The following is a 24,335-nucleotide window of genomic DNA, read 5'->3' on the forward strand; positions in this document are numbered from 1 at the left end:
AATACATAATTTAGCAAAATATTAAAGTGATTGTAAATTTATCGATTTATTATATAAATTATAAAGGATGTGTATGTATATAACACTAAAATATTATGTAGGTTTTATTTTTTTAAACCATGCGACCATTTGATCTATTTTGTTATAATGCACACCCATGTATATTAAAACGAACGATACTTTGCTTAATCATTTGTAGATTATACTAAATACGAATTAAACATATTTTTTTTAATTTACCGAATGGACTCAAATAGGTGGGAACTAGTTGTGGATGCTAATGGAATAAACGAATAGAGAAATTATCACTGCATGACAAATGTTGTAGTGTTCGTGAGTCATGATCATTATTTCATATTATATAATTCGTACAATTTTAACCTTCGCGGATGCGTTTTTTTATGTTATCGATGTATCGAACTGTGTCTACTACTATACGTTAATTGAATAGCTGGTGTATCGTGTATGTTTTCACGACAGTCGGTAAAACTTAAAACAAATAAAAGCCAAAAATTACAGAGAAAAAACAGTTGTGAAATGACGCGTCTAGCGTCTGTCTACTATTATAGGTGGGTATAGTTAGGTTAGCCTATACTTTTGTTTTTGGCAAACACCGTGTCCATCAGCACTAGGGAGCGAAATGTTTTAGTGCTATTCGAATACAATTTGCATAACAAACAAGACTAAATAATGTTTTTTTTCTTGTGGCATTTGTCACTATAATGGCGACCTGGTCGTGTGTCACATTTTCGGAACCATACTATACCTATACCTATAGATATATTATCATAACATGATGCCCTGCTTGTACTCGTACGCACTATATTCAACATAAATGTATATTGTGCGCAAAATGTAGCACTTGGGTAAACCCACTGCAGGCTACTGTCCAAACATTAAATTATATTTAAAAATGCATATTCATGTGTAATTGTTTGCAGGGAAAAAAAAATGAAACGTGACAAAAGCAGAGGCGGACTAGCCTGACTTTTGTATATAAAAGAGGAAAAAAACATAAGGGTACAAAATAGATCCGACCCTCCGAAATGAAGAATTAAAATGCGACTAAACACCTGAACCCTTTTTTTTTATAGACGTGAAAACGAAACGGAGGAGATTTATAAGCCATTAATCAAAATTTGGGGTGGACGGCCGAATGTGATAGCCTATTTATATATATATACGTAACATTTAATAGGGTGTGTTTATAATGTTTCAAACCCTATAGGTCCCTATATAATATATACGCGCTCACACTTGCCACGTCGATAAATGATTTTGAAAAATTATTTACGTGGTCCTTACATTATATTATTATAAATGGCTAATATGATATTGTATTATATTTCACTTTGAATAATACTAAAGCCTATGCATTATGTATATACTACTATATACTGTATATGGACGCATATATATATAGTGTTAATTGTTGTAAAATATATTTCATTGATTTATAATTTCTTCTATACCATCGTCACATGCTGTGAAGAAATATTGTGAACTTAAATTGATCATCGATCGGCTATCGCCAACATAATAGATATTAAGATATATATACATATAACAGTATTAAATACGACAATGTTTATTATAACATAACATCAAACGTGTTACTATATATAGATGGTACTCGTATAGACACATTGTATCTGTATCAGGGCCGTATTTAGGAATTTGACACCAAGGGGCATCAAAAAAAATACGCCTCATTAATCATTATACTGCAAAATACAAATTTAAATTATAAAAAAATTAGCCGCCCTCTCCTACTCAGCCACCCGGGGCAACAGTACCCTGTAGGCTGTAGCTCCCCCCTAATACGGCCCTGATCTGTATGTATATAATATAATACGTGTTATTGATTTTATCGTTATATAATATATTGTCATTATAAATTGTTAAATGTGAATCGAAAGTATGAAAAACAATAATATATTCGCTCACCCAAACACTCCAACTGCCACAGCCGCTTCTCGAATCACTCGTTCATGGTCCATGTCAGCTAGATTTTCCGGACGTATGGTTGCCGTGTTTCTTGGCTGGCGTTCGTTTTGAACAGCTGTATATACAATGACAACAGCATAAATTAGTCTTGTAGGTAGAGTACTTAATAGTGTTTCAATCGCGCAGACATAATTATTAAAGAATTAATGTTTTACACTTTTACATGCAATACTGTAATTTTAGTATTTTACAGTTGAGTTCAATCCACCCAAATTTTATATAATTCGGTCTGAAAAAACTTAATCGAGTTCGAAAAACAACCCAATTAAGTAAATAAAAATAATACCTAATTGAGTAAAAAAAAAAAAACTTTTCCGTTCTGTTTAATAGATTACTTAAGATTACCGAGCAGTCATTACTGCCTGCAGTCTGTGAGTACGCAATATGTCAACGAATTATAGTTGAAATAATATCAAATGCTAAAAATTGAATTTACAGTGAAACTTTTATACAACGAACTTCCATTTAACGAATTTTTCTAAATTACAATTTTTTTTTTTTTGTTACTCATAGCGACTTCGTTATATGAAAGTTTCAATGTAATTATTATAATAACTAATTAAATATAAAATGTATTTTACAGCGATTTTTTAAACTTTTTAAATTTATTGTATTATTATTATTATTATTGGTATTTTGTGCGATAATTATTTTATTTCATAAAGTGAATGGCTGCATTGTGAAAACATTCCACTCCAAATTGGAGTGACCATTTCATGAAAATATTAATTTCACGAATTGGCTATTACGGTATATTTTAGATCTCACGTGTGGACCGCGACTTAATTATTTTTACCTAAAATAAATGTGAAATAATCTTTCATTGTTTTATTCGTTACCGCAATATATTATAATAAAGATGGCGATTCTATCATGCGTATAATATGTGCATTGTGTACTAATTAAATCGACCGGTGCGATGGTGCAGCGAACTCGTACCTAGTTCATTTACAGTGACATGTGTTAGCATCGTAACGTAATGTCACCAAATTAGTGGACAATTATATTGTGTAACATAGAAATTTTAAATATTTGTTATGTATTATAATAACATTATGATGCATAAATCTATTATAGTATACTGTTGCAGTAAAACGAAGTGTTTCTTTTTTGAAACGAGAAATAGACACGTAGATTGACGTGATTAGTATACAAACTTAATGATAGTGTTATAGTCGATTGTCGGTACTTAATAATTTCATATATACATTTTATATTTAATTTGTTATTATAATAATTATAGTGAAACTTTTACACAACGAAGTCGTACCTATAGAGAACATTAAAAAAAGTAATATAGAGAAAATCATTAAATAGAATTTCCATACAATGAAGGTCTCAAACATAATTCGTTAAATAAAAAAAATGTCTTATAATAATAATTATTATTGTTTATATCATAGTTATTTAAAGTAAACAAGATTATATATTATTTATTTATTTAGTGGGTATTATTATACAAGGTTTTATACATATTAAAATAACTCTTTGATGGTGTAGGTAGTTGTAGAATTTATATTAGGCATATTTAAAGATCAGCTAAGTTACAGATTGTATTATTTAGTTCATACTTTAAAGGTACCTTATATTTATGTGAACTTCTTTTTTAAATTTTGAAAAATAATTGTTTTGTTTTTTAATATTTAATATGACTTAATATAACTGTCTTAAGTCTTAATTTATTATTATAGGTATACATTATGATGGTATATTTTAATTTAGTTAGTTAAAAATATTGTATGACACGAATGAATAATTATTAATTAAACTGTGTGGTATTGTGATAAAAGTTTTATTTCATAAATTGAATGTCCACAATAACTTTGTGAAAGAATTACTTGATTTCAAATTGAGTGACCATTTGTTTGTGGTGAATTATTTTTTAGACATTTCATATAACACACAGTGTGATAAAGACGTAACTTTTTTAACAACTATGTAAATAATTGAAGAAATATACTCACGTCAGAAAATTCTCAAAAATCATATTTTTTAAAAAGTTATTACGTTCCAAATTAATTTAACCAAAAAAATATTGGATTTTAAAAAAATGCTAAAAAATAAACTACTTGATTTAAATAAATGTTTTATTATCAAAATTGTTCTTGTAATCAGATTCACAAATAAAGGCTCAAAAAAAAATTGTTATTAAATTTAATTTTTTTTATTTTCAGTACTAAAAAATAAACATAAAAAAAAATTATTATACTTTGCAGCGCTAGGATAACTTAATGAAAAAAAAAAATTAATCTGAACAAAAGATATTCCAAAAGTCAGTTATATCTGTTACATTATTTGTTATATAATATATATACATCATTAATATACCAGACACATATATAATTGTATATATATGTATGTATAATGTATATGTATGTACGACAACACGCGCCGACGTCGTGTTAACGAGTCACCCATATAACGTATATACTATTTTGTGAATATATATAATTATAATAATAATATTATATATATCGTGTTCGTGTAGTATATATATGTGCCTATTATAGGCAGTAATATGTGGAGAATCGTCACGGCACGAAATCCCTTTGATTTCGTCGCCGTCGGTGCGGTTAAAATCTCGCGGCGACGTTTGTTGAGCGTAAGCTTTTTAATGATAATAGCGCAGTGCCGCGGGCGCCACAATAACCGCATGTCACGTTGATGTGCGTGTGACAAAACAATAATAATAATACGATTATATATTATAATACTCCGTACACTATAATACATAATAATTATATGTGTGCCGTGTTATACGCGTATATACGACAATAAATATGGTTTTCTACTTTTCGCTACTGTTTATTTTTATTTTTTTTTTTTGTTCACCCGCAAGAGACTTTTCCTCATTTGCGGCGAGCCCGACGTGTGCGCCTATCGGCCGGAGGCTAAGAGACGGGTGACAAAATAAAAACCCTACACGAGTTCGCCAGCACGTTTGGTTGGTATAATATATATTGTCATTATACTATTGGGTGGATGCGCGCGCGCTCATTAAAATAAAATCGTAAATAACAATAATATATACATATTTATATATTATAACAATAAACGACTGTATACATATACACCATTACACATCATCACCGCACGCTCACACTTTGTAATGACACGTCGCGGTTTTTTAGTTTTTACATATTGTGTATATATTATTATAACGCGGGTCGTTTTATGTTTATTTAAATGAGCGTGAAAAACATTTTCCTCGGTTAACTTGGTCCACTCTCACCTTCTCTCTCTCCCTCATTATCTTTCTGTCTCTGTGTTTTGATGTTTTTTTTTTTTTTTAACGAGGGTCGACCACCGCGTGAACACGTGGCCACCGCTCGCCTAAGCTATTTATACATCGTATAGCACGAATCCTTTATATTTCGCACAACGAACATTGTTACGACAATGTTTTAATAACGCATAATACACGTTCACCGTATATGGCAATAAAGCCGTATAGATACCGTGATGAGAAACGCAGATGTCGGGTCAGACTGCAAACAGACTCGGCGTCATAATAAAATATATTTACTATGTACCTATCTTCCAATTCAACATTTTCCCTTCTCACAATTCCACCTAAAACTATATATATATATATAATAGATATAAAGTGCTTCAACACAAGCGTGTAGCTCGTATTATATTCTATTACCCAGTTCGTAACATTTTGTAACAGCAAAATTGGAATTTGTAACAAGATACGTTGTATGTATAATATAGTCTTTAAAAAAGTTTTAATTTCCAATTTTAAACATTAAACAGGGCGATACATTCTTCGACTTTACAATAATGTGTGTAAGTGGTTTTTGTTTTGTGTCTGCGGTTTGTGGATGCCTTTTAGAGCAGTTAAATTTAAAATGCTTTGATTTTCAATTTTAAAAGGGGTTTTCCGAAGCAAAATGGATCTAATTGGTACTTGGAGGGGCCAAAAGAAAATAATTCCCAACACAATATGTAATAAATTATATTTTCGTTAAAAATGTGTAAAAAATTACCTTAGGCTTGAAAAAAAAATGCGAGATTTCTCATGAGTTTTTTACTGGAAAAGTGGAATTTATAGCGTAAAGCTTATTTTATATACATTTTTTTGTCATCAATTTAAGTTCAGTTGTTGAAATCAAAAGTAATAGTACCTAATTATAATTTATCGACATACGTTTGTCTTTGTCACAATTTAAAAATATTATTCATATGAGATCTTGAACATTTTTCTCTCTACGTATATTATATTATTTATTACTTTACACAATGTCATAATGACATTTTCAAAATATTTAGATGAATTTTAAGTTGTATACCTATATATACCACGAAATATTCACAAATTTAATTTTAAGATATGCAATGTTGTGAGCTAGTAATATTATACGAAATAGTTTATATTACGTTATTTGTTTTCAAAAAAAAATAATTAAACTTGATTTAGAATTACCTGTAGACTAGGTAGATAATAAGTTACAAGTTATTATAAGCATTATAAATATATAATAAATTATCCTTAGAAATACAGACTGAAGGTTAGTCTCCGCTTAGAAGTAAGAATTGTTTTTGTACGTATAGTTATACATAACTATCATTGAAATTAAAATTCAACACATCCATTAAAGCAATTTACTGAATGGCCAGGCACATTGACATAAACGGTAAGCAGGAATACTATACATATAAGTACAGCCGAGAAATTTTCTCGGATTTTCGGCACTTGTGTTGTTAAAATATGTTATTATTATCATAGTAGTATTATAAGTTTGGCATAATATATTTAATAAATTTCCTAGGATTGCTCACCGTCCTTATTCATGCCCATGTTAAGGCATTTCTTCAGCCTGCACGCCTGACATTGGTTACGATGCGCCTTGTCCACTACGCAACTCCCGGTTCCCGCTTGACATCTAGAATTTACAAGACAAATTTCAACAACGTAAATATAAAATATAAATTGTTATACGACATGTAATATGTTTATAGGAATATGTATAAATATGTATTTAACTAGCAATCCAGCTAGATGTTGTCATTTCCAAAATTTGTTTTTTTTTTTTATATACAAAAGATAATGTAGGTATAGGTATTCCATATTTATACTAACCATAAAAGTATTGAAAGTATCTTATGTAATTATATATATGTGAAGCGGCGAAACGCATATAATGATAAATCACAAATAACAATTACGCATAGATATAGAAATTATAATATCATAAGAAACATTGTGTATTTTTCTTTTAATTCTGCAGTTTTATAGTGCGCTTGTGTACCGCTTTTGTATCAACAAATATATTTTTATCAAGACATTTCTCATTCGGTCGACAATGGCGGAGAAACTCCCATTGCACGCCCCCTATTTCCTGCACGCAAGCGCAAAAATGATTTTTGATGTCTTATAGAATGCACCTGCTGCACACATTCCGAAAGCCTGATTCCAGTCACGAGAGTGACATCCATGGTATATTTTATTACTTTAAAAGCCGGCGTACATATTGTGTTTTATTGAATTGTAATAATAATCCATTACGAGCTTCTAGATAAGTAGGTATTAATATAAATTATAAGTACCTAGTACAAATCGACTATAAGTTCTGTTTGAACATATAATAATAAAAAAAAATATGAGATTTCAACGAATTTTATTATTATTATAAATCAACATAATTTATTATGTAAGACACGTATATTTTAAAATATTTTTTTATATTATTTTGCAGTATATATAGGTACTTATATACTCATTGATATATAGGATATATATACGACAGCATTTATGACATTTTTTTCTTTTAGGCGAAACCTGCATGTTATACTCGAATATATTTTAAAATAAACGACTGGAAGTTATATAAAAAAAAAGTCAGTTTTAGATGGACGAACAACTTTGAGCCTTCATTTGTTCGATATGCGTGTATATACCGTCTACATCGGAGTTAACGTGGGTGATGGTGAAGTGGCGTTCACGGGTCCCAGGGGTGCGATCGGGTCCGAGATTTAATTCCGTCGATCGAATTGAGTGTGTGTGCGCGAGGATAAGTACGCACCATGCTCAGTCGACACAGGACGAGCGCAACAGCATGGGGTGTGGGAAGGGTACTCTTTAAACAAATCAATTTATCGTTAATGCGTCTTTCTGCAGCTTCTACTATTGTGGCTATGGGATTTGCACTAATAACGCGTATGGGGTGGCGATGTGTTTCCACAAAGGGTGGAAATTATTATTACTATATACAATATACACATATATACATGCACATAATGTATCCGGTGTGTGGAAGGTAATCGTTCGGCCGTCACAAGTGTAAACCTGTTAGCGGGTCACGGTCAAAGAGCGGCAGAAGCCCTCAACAGAATAAGTTTACCATTTTAATTCCCTTGCAGACCCTTTCATAATTTGATTTTCATCTGCCACAGAAAATCCATCGGTGCCCATCGCTATAGCGTCTATAATAATGAGATCCTACTGCAGTGCAGTTTGATTTATATACATATATATTATATAGTGTCCTATAACTCCTATATACAATATAATATACACACAATCAGAATTTGACATTGGTGTTGTTGAAACAATATAAAATAACAGGACATTATCGATTAAGTTAGAAAACAATCAGTAATGATATATAATAGATATCTATTGGCTATAGTGGTAGTCAATAACTCATAATTCTGTAAATTTAAACCATCAATTATTACCATATAATAGTCTCGTCTGTAGGAATGAAAGAAAATAAATATTGAAATAACATTACGGAATAATAAATATATTATATATGTGTATAATATAAAAGTTAATAAGTAACTTTCAAGTCGTTTCATACATGATGAGAATGCGAACAATTTAATCATATTATACTCATTTTTAATTTAGACTAAATAATAGATATTTAGGTAGATACTAGATAGTGCAGTAAATTAAATCATACCTATCATGTACTAATTTGAATTTTATATTTCCACTAAATGCTTTAATATTTAAGTAATAAGTACATGATATTATTATATCATCTCATCATCACGGAACATGTTATAATATGAATGTTGCAAACATTAAAACATAATAAATAATTTAACAATTTAATATTACAGGTATATATACCTACTCCGCATTGCACGTGCATGCGATTGAAATGTAAACGTAGATATATAGCCGAAAAATGGTATACTTTATAGACACGCGGCCGTCCTGCATGGTGTAAGTTTTATTTCGCAGAAAAGATTGAGGAGTGGGGCTGCGTGACCACACCTGGTATACTACACTACACCTATGTTCAGCGGAGAAACGCGGTCGTCTTATGACCGCGTTCTCGTCGAAAACCAATCAAAAAGTATATTGCGAAAGGGAAAGACGATCGATTTCGAGAAAACGCGTGTATATAGTTTGTAATGGCGGTAACGGCGGAAGGTGGTGAGCGAGTGAACGAGCAAAGGACAGACGGAGAGAGAACGCAATGGTGACAGAGAAGGAGACCGATGAGGCGAGGAATAGGGCTTTTGGCCGGCCCGCGGCGGCGTGCCCGCAGTAGTAGTATTACGTTAGAGATATATAATTGAATCTTTTTGCCGCGCTCGGCTTTCTAAACTATATACACCCCCCACCCCCGCACACTCAACGTCCCGATACAGTAATCCCGAGGAGCTGTTATAAAACGTCAAACCCTCTTTCGCTACTGAATCACATTTATTTATAACCGTTCAAGAGTATTAGAGACATGAAATTGAAAAGGAGAAAAGAAAAAAAAAGAGAAACAGATTCCTTTCGTACACTGCAGCAGCCTATATATATGCTTCAAACGAACGCGCGGCAAATGCCTATATATATATATATATATATATATATATACATAATATGCATATGTATATGTTACATAGTAAACGGTAAGTACACTCACACATATATATATACATATAAATATAATAATAAATTCATACACGTGTATGGGTATATATATATATATGTACATCAGGTAAGTATGTATATACGCAAAACGGGGAAAAGCTGCAAAGAACACGGCACAACACGCGTCGGTTAATACCATTACATATATACATAAATGTATAAAAAATAATACATTTATTTTAGATGGTATTGAGCATAAATATATAAAAAAAAACGCATAATATTGGGTGGGTGTGTTTGTGTGTGAGTTTGTACGTTATACATTTGATTGTATGGAATATCACTACTGCAGCGACGGCGTTTGTGGTGCAGGCGGCGGTGGTGCGAGTTGGTATATGTATAGGCTGGTACCTATCTGGTAAAGCGAACAAACATTGGATTTTTATGGGATTCGAAATCACCGAAAGGGAAATCGTTTACTACTGGTCGCTTGGGAAGAAGAAAAAATAGAATAATAATATCAGCAGGATACGATTTCAACAGGATTTCGTATAAACTATTATTATTTATATAACATAGGTACTTGCAGTTTACCTACACTTGTGTTTTATACATAATACATTAAATATATACAAGTATATTTATTTATTATGTGCACTATGTAGGTACATAAACATAATATATACCTATTATACCTACATTGTTTATATTAAATAATAAATATTAATAATGAACATCATTATTAATGAATTTAATAAATTAATAAAAATAAAACATTACAATTTACATGTCTAAATAATTTTAATTTACGCTCAAGGCCACAACAATGAATACTATATAACAATGCACTACAATATAATTTCATATTTATATACAATATTGTGAAATAGCTATATTAACGACATTTAAGCAGTTGATATTATTATTATATGGGATTTCAAAGCTAAATAATTATTTGAAGGCGTTTTTTAATTACTACCTATCAATAATAATATTTATTTTTATTTTTGTTTTTATAAATAAAATACGAATTTGAACTCTGACATAAAACATTTTTCCATGAATAAAATAAGAAATAAATAATGTATAAGAAATGTAATTAAAAATGGTTAATAAAATACTGGATTTATTAATATTATATATATAAATATATTATAACTTAAGTGTCTCTAAATGTATTAGATATACATATATGGTACATCGATTAAAAAACCACACGGTATGATTATGCTTATAATACTTACAAAAAATTAACATATTTAACACTTTTTCTATTTGCCTTTTCTACATGCAACTGTATACACACATTGAATTAATTGGCCTTGTCAAAATTACGATTAAACACATGTGTATAATATAGTGACGTGTTGTATTGTACTGTTTCCTGAACCCCTCGCGACATAATATTTTGAATATGAAAGAGGGTGAATGGAAGGTTATACCGACCAGTTTTATTCAATTCATCGAATTTGCATTAAAAGCCATTACCAAAAATATTATTCCCGATTCAAGTAAAGAATTGTCTGACTTATTGTAATTTTATATAAAACTAATACAATTGTTGTCATTTATGTGAACTGAGCATTTTATTTCTCAAATATTAACACAACAAACTAGCTACATAATAGACTACCGAGCTCATGTGCCTATACTACAGAGGGAGCACATAACATACGTACTTATCAAGCCAATATAATATTATAATAACAATGGTCCGAACAAAATATGATTTTTATAAATAGATGTTTACCAAAATTTTGTGTAATACATTTTTTGTTAAATGCACGAGACAAAAATTCATTGTTCGTTTAAATTTAAATAATACCACACCTTTAAACCGCGTCACCGCAGCTGATATCCACTGCAATATATTATTGCAATATGTGCGTCGTATTTTCTTATATACCTCTAAAACTCCCGTGTCACAATGTTCGTCCGAAACTACTGGACCTATCTCGATGACATTTTTTACAATATTTGGTACAACTCAAAACAATATAGGATAGTTTTTTATCTCGATTAAGGCCCTCAATATTGTTTTTATTGCAATAATAATTGTAATTATTAGTTTTTTTTTTTTTTTTATTTATTAAAATAGAAAAAAATATACAATCTGTATAACACAATACAATTAGTAATTTAGATGATTATTAGTTATAGAATTTTCTAGAAAGATTCACAATGTTCGAGAATAGGGAGTGACGTCGTATTAAATGTTCGCTAGTGCTTCGTTTTAGAAATTTTGACGTTCAAACGTAAAAAAGGCGAAGTTCGGTACGACATATTCATCAGTATTATTTAGTTGTGACCTAATGGAGGATACCTATATTATGTAAATTGAGTGATGTGTGAATGGTATAGCGAATTGAAGACCTTGGACCATTTAACCTATAAGCAAGTATACAGTTTTATGTCTTGTCTCCGAAATTACTAATAAACTACGAATAAAAAAAAAAACTTATTTTCTCGCATATGATAAATTATTATAAACACACTAATATACATGGCCTGCGAAAATCCCAAAATAGAAAACTAATATACGCGGGCAACGCTGGGTCGGGACAGATGTATTATAGTACAATATTATATTATTATTACCACTAATTATTGAAATATTTCATAACGACAATATGATTTGTTATGTTATGATATCGTTTAGACGATCGCGGATGCACTGACCTGTAGATGAGTTTGCGGCGTACGCTCCTCTTAAAGAACCCGCTGCAACCGTTGCACGCCAATATGCCGTAGTGCTTTCCGCTTGACGTGTCGCCGCACACTACGCATGTCAGCCCCAGTGTCTTGGTCTTGGCCACGGCTTGGCCACCCGCCGCCGCGTAATGTCCCGTGGCCGTGGCCACCGAGGTCGGCGGCGTTCTGGACGCGGACACCGGCACCTGTTGGCCGGCACAAGCGCCCGACATGCAGAGCGACAGCGGCCTGTCCCTCATGGGATAACTGGAATCCGTGTCTGTGGAAAACATATACAGCGCGTGGCCGGACATTAGTGCCGTGATTGTTATAGAGGGAATTCGCGACTGGTGGGTGGGGTGGTGGTGGGGTGGGGTGGGCGGGAACAGGGGCCTAATGCACAATCAGGGGCGGCTTGGTTGTGATGGGGTTGTTACTGTATACGGGTATATGTGGCCCCTGAAACAATTATTTTATGTAACCTGCAGCGAGTTTTTACAGTATATGTATAATAATATCTATTACGGTAAAATATTACGAAAATCTTGTTTAATATTACCTATTCATTAGATGTGCGCGAAAAATTTGAGGAAATATCATACATATACGTTCATTTTGCTGCATATTATTACAGTGTATGAAATACGAAGCTATTCAAAAGTTTTCATCCGATTAAAGTGTCTAGTGAGTTTTAGTAAATGATTAAACACAATTTTACAAAATAAAAAATAAATTGATGACGTTTCAAAAATTATTTCGATCAGAAACTTTTTCTGAAACATTGAAAATATTTTCAATATTATTGATATTGCCTCTGACAACAGCATAAACTCAACTGTTTTCAATAACCAAAACGTTTCTATAAACTATTTAAAGACCACTATTTTTTATGAGGACAATATAATAAAGTAATCTTAACAGACTATAGGTTTAAAAAATAATCAGCTATCCTCCGTCCTGTGATAGATGTACACGGAGCTAACTGAATTTCAAAACTAAAGAATAGAAAATATATTTTAATATTAATGAAAATAATTTCTTAGTTCATAAAAAAATTGGGTAAGTCGTGGATGTCGCTATGGTGTACAGTAGGTTACAAGTGGGTTACTGTAATGGATGGAATTAAATTTGAATCCAATGATATTATATCATTGTATACGAAAAACGATTCTGAGCGGAGACGATTTATCTGTCTAGGATATATTATAGATTATTAAAAATTTTCAAATCTTAGATTTAAAAAGAAATTTTTTTATGAATTTCTAGCATAAAATGATTTACAAATTTTCGTGATTTTTACGTATTTTATCAAAATTAAAAGTTTGAATGCTTATAAAAAAAAATATGACTGAATTCATTTTATTTTTTAACTGCTATTGTAACAATATGTTAGGAGCCTTGTATTAAATTTTTAAGCTTTTTTACCGAACAAATACATTTTTATCGATATTAATTTTAAAAAAAACTAATAATGATCAAAAATTGCAAATACCTATGAATAAATACCTTTTGAAAATTGCATGGTGGATAGAATATACTTATGTAAACATTCGGTGAAAATTCCATGTATTTATGGTCATTGTTTTTAAAATTACATTAAAAACCAAAATCGATTTTGTCGAAAACTGATTGTGCTTAAAATTTCCCGTTTTTCCCTTAATTTTTAGTTTGTTTATCCTGATTATTTAGAAAAATATTAAGAAATACTTTTGACCCCCAAAGTACCAACTAGATTCAGTTTCTGATCGAACGAGGTACTGAAGTCAAAAATCGAAGCACTTTTACAGCCCCAAAACGTGATGACAGACAAAAAAAAAATTTAAAAAAAAACACACATCATGGTAAAATCAATACATATTCCTCGATCCGCTCAGAATCTAAAATGTCAATCATGTCCTTGCAACTTGGAGTTTTTATAAACCTATCCAGACGTGATTTTTTGATAACCCATCATGCTCTTCCACTCTTTAAGCCAATATATTGTGTAGTCTTTAAATATATCATAGTGCAATATAGGTATTTTTTATTTGTTAATTTTTTTTTTGTTTAATTTTAACAGTTAACACAACAGGCTTAGTAAACATTTTCAGTGGCACGCACATGTTGATTTTGCGCCCCAATATATTCTAAACCTAAAAATTGAAATGACGCCCATGCCATAATGAAAGGCTCTCCGTTACTAGTCGTCAGTGACACCGTATGCAGATAATTCCAAATGATGATTTACGAGACGGCCGTTATTGTTTGATGTTTTATTATTTGAAATACGACAACGAAAACGGCAACCGGGACGCGACCAATTCGTTGTACGAATCCAAAACGAAAATATTTTCAAATTTTCCAAGTCGGTCATAATACATAATATTATATCTAACATTGACAATTGAATCGAAAATTTAAAGTACGCACCCGAAAAATGCAACCAATATATTCAAAAAATAATCATCGTAGTACCTCCACGGGGAGGCTTCTACTCTCTGTTTAATCCGTTATTTTTATCCGTTTGTATATTTTGTTCATTTTTTAGTTCATATTTTTGTAACAGGTTGAATAAAACACTTAAAAAAACAAAAATTGACAATATAATATTATATGTATAGAAATAATATTTGGAGAACTTGCCTACCTATCTATATGTGAAGACGCGTACAATTCGCGGGCGGGCGCCGCGCAAACTTCGAAGCGGGGAAAGATAAAACGGAATGATAATAACAATGTTCGTTATGAAGTTTGCATTATCATAAAAAAAAAAAAAAAAAAATGAGCTTGAAATAAATATCGGGGCTCGAGGTGTATAAATGTATAATATACTTTTGACATATTTTTTATTATAAGATTATAATATTATATCGCGTCTGCGGTGCGAGCATCGTATATAATAATAATATACAATACCGTGTTGTATACAATTATTACCACCAAGTCCGCCGGATAGGCGCCGTTGCGATCCGCGGACATTCCATGACGGGGAGGTGATGGTGGAAATCATTAAATCCGGCTTATTTAAGCACGAGGCACGGCAACAATAGCCCGCAGTGTGTCCATGTATATAGGTATATATTATATTCCACCGCCGCCACCACTTCCGCTGCGGACGGACGGAAGCAACGCGTCGATTGATTATCCCCATGGGGGGCGTGCGCGCCTGGAAAACCAGCCGGGGCTTAACGCCGGCTCCGCGGGGGGAGGGCGAGATGGTCGCGCGGGCACATCTGGCGCGGCGTCCCGGACACCGAATGAATCGTCGCTTACGGCCGCCGCGCGCGCGTGTATACTGCAGCGTATATATTATATTATTATTGTACAACTTTAAAAGTCATTTTTAGCTGCTGTCATTCAGCTGCACCATCGCCGCGATAACGATGGCACCTATAATACTATACCGCGTGCCAAAAACCGCTACCGTCCATCGATTTATAGTAAATACTTTATATATATTATTTTTTTTAATTGGAAAATTGCACGATCTGTAAAATAATGATTTACAGTAAGAAATAAAAGTGATTTAAGAATTATGTAGAAAAGATAAAATAATAAAAATAAAATAACAAACAATAAGTTTAATTAAATTACAATTATTAACATCAGTTCGGACAGAGGAATTGAGAAGAGGCCATCCATTTATGGTACTTACTTCATGTAAATAGTATATACAATTATAATATACCTACTACAATAAATACATAATAGGTATAGGTCGTACTAATTATGTATAGTTGCGTTTATTTATGTTTGTATTATGTGTTTTATAATGCCGCTTTCAATTAATATTATTTTGGCAAGATCGACGTATGTAACTCGTTTCCGGATTCTCTTGTTTCAATTTTTGTATAAACGTAATACGCGTTTCGACCCGATTCTATAATATACTAAATATTCATATTATACTTTCTATAATATTATGACGTTATACTGGTATATTGTACTTGCATAGTTTATACTATTTTATATGAATTCATAAAAATAATCGGATGAAACTATGAAAACTATAATATTATAATCAACAGTTATTTTTTAAATTTGATTTTCGTATTTAAATAAATTATATAAATTAATGTATATGTTTATATTAATTATTATAGATAAATTTATCCCTATAAAAACCTATTATATTTTTAATTAAAGTTATATTTTTCGTTTATTTCGATTTGTCATCAATATTTATTATTTTATTGACGTTACAAAGCTGTTTCCTGTTTATAAGTATTCGTGACGTATAAACTTAAAGTTGACCGGTAGATCTAAGCTGACGGGAACTGCAAGTTTATGGGGAATTCGGGTCCCGAGGGATTTTGAAAATCCCATATATTTCAGATCAAACTCAGTAAGGGTTTGCTTGTGGTTAATATATTATATTCATATAAAAACAGAAAAAAAAGTTGATAAAAACAAAATTTAGTAGGTATATAACATAGTCATATTCATTATAAAATATTGGATGACAATTTCACTTATTTTAAATACTACGTATTACTCTTGCGTGCCAATATTTATTGATAATATTTATTTCAACTTTATCTAATTTTGTCAAGATAGTAGAATTATATTTTAAGTTGAAGTATAATAATATTTTAAATTGTCATATTATATATATATATAATATAATATAATCATTAATCATAATTTAAAATATTAATATTATACTAGTATAATAATTTTCAAAATTATCATTTATTAGCAGAAAAAGTCAATAGAACAAAAAAAATCCAGTGGAATTTTAAGAAGATTGAGTATTAAACATAGACGCAGGAAAACACATTTTAGATCCTTAAACATTGTGCTGTAAAGAAGGGTTTCCAGATGTCACTACTAGGTTTTATTGGAAATTGGTAACCAGGGATTTCAGCATGTACAAGAGTGTAGAGAACATAAAATACAATAACGTATACCTACTACAACTGCCTACTGCAGTCTACAATATATAAACTGTTTATGCTGTTTTAGATTGTCCATAAAATAGAACGTACAGAATATTTACTTAAATTATTATAGACAGATATAATAATGACTGAAAGATGGTTTAAATTAAGGCACCTAATCCAATGCATAATTTTGTACACACAAATACTCTACGCGTGGGAATAATTATACTGATCTGTATAGGATCAACCAAATTCAATTTTTTTTTTTATCATATTTCACTGACCACATTGACCTCCGATTTTCAATATTTTAATCTCAAACTTTATAATATGTCTTCTAAAATAATACAATTTTAAGCTTTTTTTACGAATTATATTTTATATCGTTATTTAAAATAAAATAAGAAATTAGCCTGTAGGAAGTCTTTTTCTTTCTGATAAAAAAATAGTTATACAATTAGATGTAACCTCTGACCAATCTACAAGGCCTAAAAATTATTCTTGTGAAGTAATTTTTTTCGGTATAGCGGATGCCTAATGATTTTTTCGCGAGGCTTCAATCACTTAAAAAAAAAAAATATGTATTGTAATATTTATTTATATAAGCTGCTTATAGTTTAGATTATATTTTAAACTTTAATAACATTATATTAACAGCTAACATCCAGCAGCCTTAACAAATCTCTGCCAATATATTTCTTCTAGTAGTATAACATCTTTTAAGAAATTTTCCAATATTTATTTATTAATCAATTAAATAAAAATCGACGCCATTCGACATTTTACAGTGGTACAAGCAAACTATAAAGTATAATAATATAGCCCTATATAGGTAATAAGTATTGTAGGCATATATTTAATGCTTATGTCTTATAAACTGAAATATAAATAAAAAAATCTTTTTTTTAATATAAATGATTAATAGTTATATTAATTTACAAAACTACACTTTCTAATACCTATGTTTTATTATTTGTTCATATTATATAGTTTCATTTTATTATTTAAATGAGATTTATTTATATTTATTATTATTTGTATTTTGTAAACAATGTAAACATGTAAACAATTATTTCTTAGGTGTCCCTTATCAGATTATGCAGGTGTTAAATTAGAAAAAGAAAAGTCAGCAAAAAATAATGTTAAAACGTAAAATAACTAATATTTTATTAGTATAGTTAATACTAATAATAGGAGGAGTTTGTAACTTACATCAAATTAAATATACATATGTAATTTGCACCACTGTAGATAGTCGAAGGCAGTGTTTGTAATTTGCACCAAAATGATTATTTATTTGTTCCATTACCAAATATTTGATTATTCCTCGATATCTTTGTTGACGTCAATAAGGCTAGATAGATTTGAATGACAACAACAATTTTTTTACATTCATAATGTTATATAAACTTACAACAATATGTATATAAGCTCAACTATTTTATAAGTAAAAACTAAGCTAAATTTATATTAGGATATAGAAACTTGTAAGTTGGTACTATCGAGATACTATCAAAAAAATAGTCTATTTCAATTGTGTTGCAAATTACAATTCCTATTTCTTACTGCCTGAGGATGGTGCAAATTACAAACACGTTTTGAAAAAATTGTGCAAATTACACATGTTGCATATATTTTAGGTTAATTTTGATGCAAATTGACTACAGTCGTAGTCTCGTAGTAGGTACTTAGTGTAAAACAGGTCAACTCCTCAAGCCGTAAAACACATTATTCTAAAAATCTTAGATTATATTTAATAGGATAAAACTTTAAAAAATAATATTATTTTGCATGTTCGTCAAGAACATCGACACTTTTTCCGAATAACTCCGAAAATTCGATGAGTACGAATTTTAAGTTAACCGTCCGTTGTAATGCTCGGGTATTGACAGTATTGTTATTATATATATATATACAGTGACATCGCAGTCGACTACATCAATTATTGTGTTAAGCATATATGATATACCATTATAAAAAGACCATATAATGAAATTATTGGACACTATTCAGCTATTCAGTAATAATTACATCATTGAGCATATTATTGGGTGTAATAATATTAAACAAATCGAAAAACGCGAGATTTTTCTCTCGGCAAGGGGTGAACGACGACGCGAGTATGACGGCGGCGTCAACGATTTGATAATTGTATTCGTTAACTTAATCTGACATATAATCTTGCTAAATTAATGCGAGAGAAACTACCGATACGTTTAAAAGGATTTCTGCAACAGTGCAACAACTACACATCCAGCGGCTGATGGATATTATAAAAATAAGCAATCTGGAAAAAACGCAAATAACCCTGCAATGACGTTATATATTTGCGTGTATAAAAACAAAATAAAAAGGCGAACGCCAAAGTGGCTGGCATTGTTGGCTGCGTCTGATTGCATAAATATACACGGAAATTGGGTAAGTATACGCGCGACGTCGGTGCAGAGGGGAGGGATTATTTATTTATTTTTTGTCGCCCTCCGCGTACGGTTCTGTTAGAAATGCTAATGAAATCGGACAAATTGCAAAACTATATTCCGAGGGAAATGTTTCTTTTTTTCCCGTCTCCGGCGCGCACGGAGGTCTTGACTTTGGCGAACGAGGGACGGTCGTCGGCAGCGGTGGGGGGGGGAGAGGAGGTAGAGAGACAGCACGCACCAGCATGCGTATTCCCATTTAGCAACAGATTTATTCCTCTTCTTCGCCCCGTTCGTGCGGTGCGCGCCACCGCCGCCGGGAGTTTCTAAGCTCCAAGGGAATACACCGCGGGCCCCAGCACTCATTTATTCCAATCTTCCGTCGCTATTTAAAGTTTCTTCTGCCTTGTGCATCAGTCTTGTTTAACAATGAGTAATGCAGATTGAGCTCACTGCGTTCACGAACACTATACCACCACCGTTACCATTGGTACCGTTCATATACATATATAAATATATTATTATAAGTGTATATAATAACTATAGGTATCTAATTTATTACTTTAATAATTGTAATATTGTTTTACGCTGCAGAATCATATTGCGCATGATTTATTCCACAACAACAAATAATTACCATATAATAAATTTATAAACTATAATATCTAACCTTAAATTAAACACGACGTACGTCGCTCGTAGAAAAAATTCAGGTTTATTAATTCCATATTATGTCTACAATTAAATAGCAATAATAAAATTGCAAAAATATAGGAATTAATATTATATAGTCACATCTTTTTAGGTTTCAAAATAAAATAATTAATATAAAGCATGTTTTAAACCAATACATTTCAGTTATATTTTTAAATCTGCATTGAAAACTATCTAGGTTTTTATTTAGGAAAAATTTTCAATTCTAATTGTTCGAACTCGAAAAATATTCTTCTTAAATCCTTTTGAAGTTTTAAAGTTTAATATTAAAACGCAAATTTTTTTTTAATCTTCAATTTAATAAATATGCTGATGTGCATAATGGTTTTTCCGTATTAATTAATATCATTATTATATTACTATTATACTGAATATGTAAATGACTGTTTATCACTCATCATAAAACTGCAGGTTTAAATAGTACATAAGCATTTAAAGATCGATTTTAAAAATCCAAACATTTTTTGTAAATATTTTTTGCTTATTATTAATCAAAAATAGTAAAACGACTTTACCTCGATTGTCACTGTCGGCGTTTAAATGAATACTGCTCATCCTTGGATCACTTAACGAGAAAATGGGTTGTGCAGATTGTTGTATTGAAATGAATGACCGATCTGAATCTGTTGTGGTTAAGTTCATTTTTAGTCTGAAATTAAAAATAAATGAAATTAAATATTAATACTACACAATAATTATGTAATGTGATACATATTAATTATTGCATTTCGATAGAATATAGTTTTGTACTAAACTGCAATGATTACTATTAAAATTATCTTTATATATTTCTGGAATAAAATGTATAATATACATATGTTATAAAAATACTGGTGGTTATGGGAAGTTTTTTTTATTTTACAATGTATTGTAATCTCTGAAATTAGGGTTGTTTTAGTGGCCGGAGGCTGGTCACGTGCAAATAATGGAATGGGCGTATTTTTTCCATACCTATTATTATTATTATTTTTTTTTTTTTACTGTTATCAAATCCTATGATGTATAGACACAAATACACAATTAAAATCAAAATAATTTAAATTGAATATGAATATATAAATAAGTGACGTTATTATAATATAAACAAAAGTAGAAATTTGAATCGTATTTTTTTAGTTTTTATAAAAGTTTAAAATATATTATGTAGAGTGCAAATTGTGAAACTCGTCAACCTAAAATTGAGTTGGCCCTGTTGGCGCAGTTTAGCAAATTCATAGTGACGTACATAATTTTAATATTTTCTCAAATTTCAAATTTTTAAAAATTTAATTATTAAATAAACTTAACACTATTCAATATTTTATACTTCAATATCAGTGGCGTAGTGAACGTGCAACTACAGCAGGTATTAATAAAAAGTATAGTATTATAATTTATGGGCTAAAATTGACTATTTCTTTAAAAAGTACAATGAAATGGTTGTTTACATCTTTGTATATACGTTCACAGAATGATACATTAAAAACATTGTTTTTTTAAACAACCTTTATATTTGATGTTTTTTTTTAAAAATTATTTTATAAATAATAAGTATTAATTCCAAAGATTCCTCAGTATTTTTAAAGGGACATTATAGAATTTTCGCAAATATTGAATATTTTAGAAATGGTTTTTAAAAATATAGGTAAATTGATTTACTTACCAACGATTTGTTGGTAATATTTGTATATTTGTTGTAATTTATGTTAATTTTAATAAATACAAAATGTATTATATTCAATCATTTAATTATATAATTATTAAATTATTAAATTATTAATAATTATATATTATTTAATCATACCTATAATAAGTATTAAATTATAGTGCAAAAACGTCACAATTTATAAGTAAAAATTACTATTAATTAATAATAATAATACATAATTTCTATTGCAAACTATTTTCAATTTCATGACTGCTAACTGTGTATAACATAAGACTACATTAGACGAATGTCAACTTGTATCCTCATTACAATATCCCTATTTATGTCTTAATTATATATTTACGTATTGATGTATAATTGGATATAAAACTATGAAATGTCCGTCAGGTAAATTAGTTTATTATTTTTTTATTATAAGTAGTATATTTTAAATTAGCATTACTCTTTTTGTATTTCAAAGTATTGGGTATAATTTAATTTATTAAAAGTAAACTAATTATAACATAATAAAATAAATATTTGATACAATTTATTTCTATTTTAGATCAATATATAGTTGAAACGATTCCCTTGAAACTGAATTCTCATAATGGTGTAAATATACGGTACTATACATTTTTAGAAACAAAATTAATTTTTAAATCATTGGCAAACATTTTAAATATTGTGTACTTACTAGAAAGATTTGCATTTTTTTATAGAACGTTTAATTTTTAAAAACTTTGAACACTGTAATGGGAATGTTCCAATCAATATTTTTGAATTAAATATACATTTATAGTGCGGGTAAAGGATATAAGAAATATAATGAATACAACTGGGTGAATACCTTAGTGAATCGCCTACCTGCTACGTCGCCATTAAACGTATAATTAGCGACCTTACATACCTACTATGAAAAATCACACAAGAGCAATTTTTTTAAATACACCGTCACCAGACAAGTAAATAATAATTTATATGACACGCGAAGATCCCGTCCAATGTTTAACCTGCGGCGAAGCTCTAACCATTAAACACGTCCTTTTGCACTGCCGAAATTTTGCTGATACCAGACCTCCTTAAACATTCCAGAATACCTTTATGAAGCACTTGGACCAGATTATGAAAATGCTAAAAATATTTGAACCTTTCTAAAAATAACCAAACTGTATACCTAACTTTATATAATATTATATTTTTTCTTTGATCTTTTTTCCTTTTCTACATAGCTGCACATATCAAAAATAATTATATTGTAGTATTGTAAAATGTATTGTAAATTGTACCTTAACGAAAAATTAATGTTTAAATATGTAAGCTAATAACCTTAGTTTTTGAGGCTTTAAAGTCATAAAAAAAAAAAAAATTATAATAATAATCATTTGTAATATGATGGGTTAAAAAAAACATAACTTACCTTGTGTGTATTTTATATTTTATTTATGTACCTACACGAATATCGTAACCGGAACAGTATATAATAATATAATATTGTGATATAAACGGTAATTTACTATAAAAGTAATATGCGTAGTAAACAGAACCGTTTATCACGAGATAAGATATAGAAAAACTGAAAAAATCGGCACCTTTGAGAGAGACGCAACGGTGCCTGGCCCAATATTATACACTGCTGCAGGAATGGCGTACGGGTCGTGCGATGGTATAGTCAAGTACGAACTATACATGAAATCGAAAATCACAGGTCTGTAAAAACCGGGCACGGGACCCGAAGATGCGCGTATCTGCACGGTAAAACAAAAATGATAAAAAAAAAAAAACGCGAAAAACGGAAATAATATCTCGCGAGCGGCGCGCGCGTGAAAATAATCGGATTGTTGCGTGTATTGTGTACGAGTGACGTATCCGGTTCGCGTTTGGCTTATGCCCCGGGACTCGGAGCTTAACTCGTCGGGCCGGTAAAAGTCGCGGCGGCGTAACAGAGGGCGGCGGCGGCGGCGGTGCATGTATAGGGCGGTGGCGGCGCGGGCGGTGGCGTCGGCCGATGATGGTGCTTGGCTCGGGGGTTGAGGTTCGACCCGGAGAGGCTTAATCTTGGTCGGCCGACTGTCACAACCCCCGGGTTGGCGGCCGGGTGTCCGGGGCGGCGTGCGGCCGGGACCAACCGGAAAGAGTTAGAAATGAAATAGTGCGCCGGGCGCGTGCGCATCGGTCCGCAGCCGCCC

The 24,335-nt window shown here is 30.8% G+C and overlaps 1 protein-coding gene across 3 annotated transcripts in view; it reads right to left on the reverse strand.

Annotated features, from left to right (window-relative positions):
- LOC107167766 (photoreceptor-specific nuclear hormone receptor 51) overlaps positions 1 to 24,335 on the reverse strand; it is a 36,227-nt gene extending 11,892 nt beyond the window's left edge. Inside the window, exons 1-5 of one of the 3 annotated variants that reach the window (XM_089219284.1) lie at positions 23,567 to 24,335; positions 21,035 to 21,168; positions 12,515 to 12,806; positions 6,793 to 6,896; positions 1,948 to 2,062 (exon numbers count right to left, since the gene is read on the reverse strand). In XM_089219284.1, coding sequence (XP_089075410.1) covers positions 1,948 to 2,062; positions 6,793 to 6,896; positions 12,515 to 12,806; positions 21,035 to 21,161 — 638 coding nt within the window. In that variant the 5' untranslated portion in view covers positions 21,162 to 21,168; positions 23,567 to 24,335. The remainder of the gene's footprint in view (positions 1 to 1,947; positions 2,063 to 6,792; positions 6,897 to 12,514; positions 12,807 to 21,034; positions 21,169 to 23,566) is intronic. The other 2 variants (XM_089219283.1, XM_089219282.1) reach the window with 2 other exon arrangements.

The sequence above is a fragment of the Diuraphis noxia genome, unplaced genomic scaffold, assembly GCF_037042655.1.
Source record: "Diuraphis noxia isolate RWA-SAM2 unplaced genomic scaffold, SU_Dnox_SAM2 contig0002, whole genome shotgun sequence".
Taxonomy (NCBI): Eukaryota; Metazoa; Arthropoda; class Insecta; order Hemiptera; family Aphididae; genus Diuraphis; species Diuraphis noxia.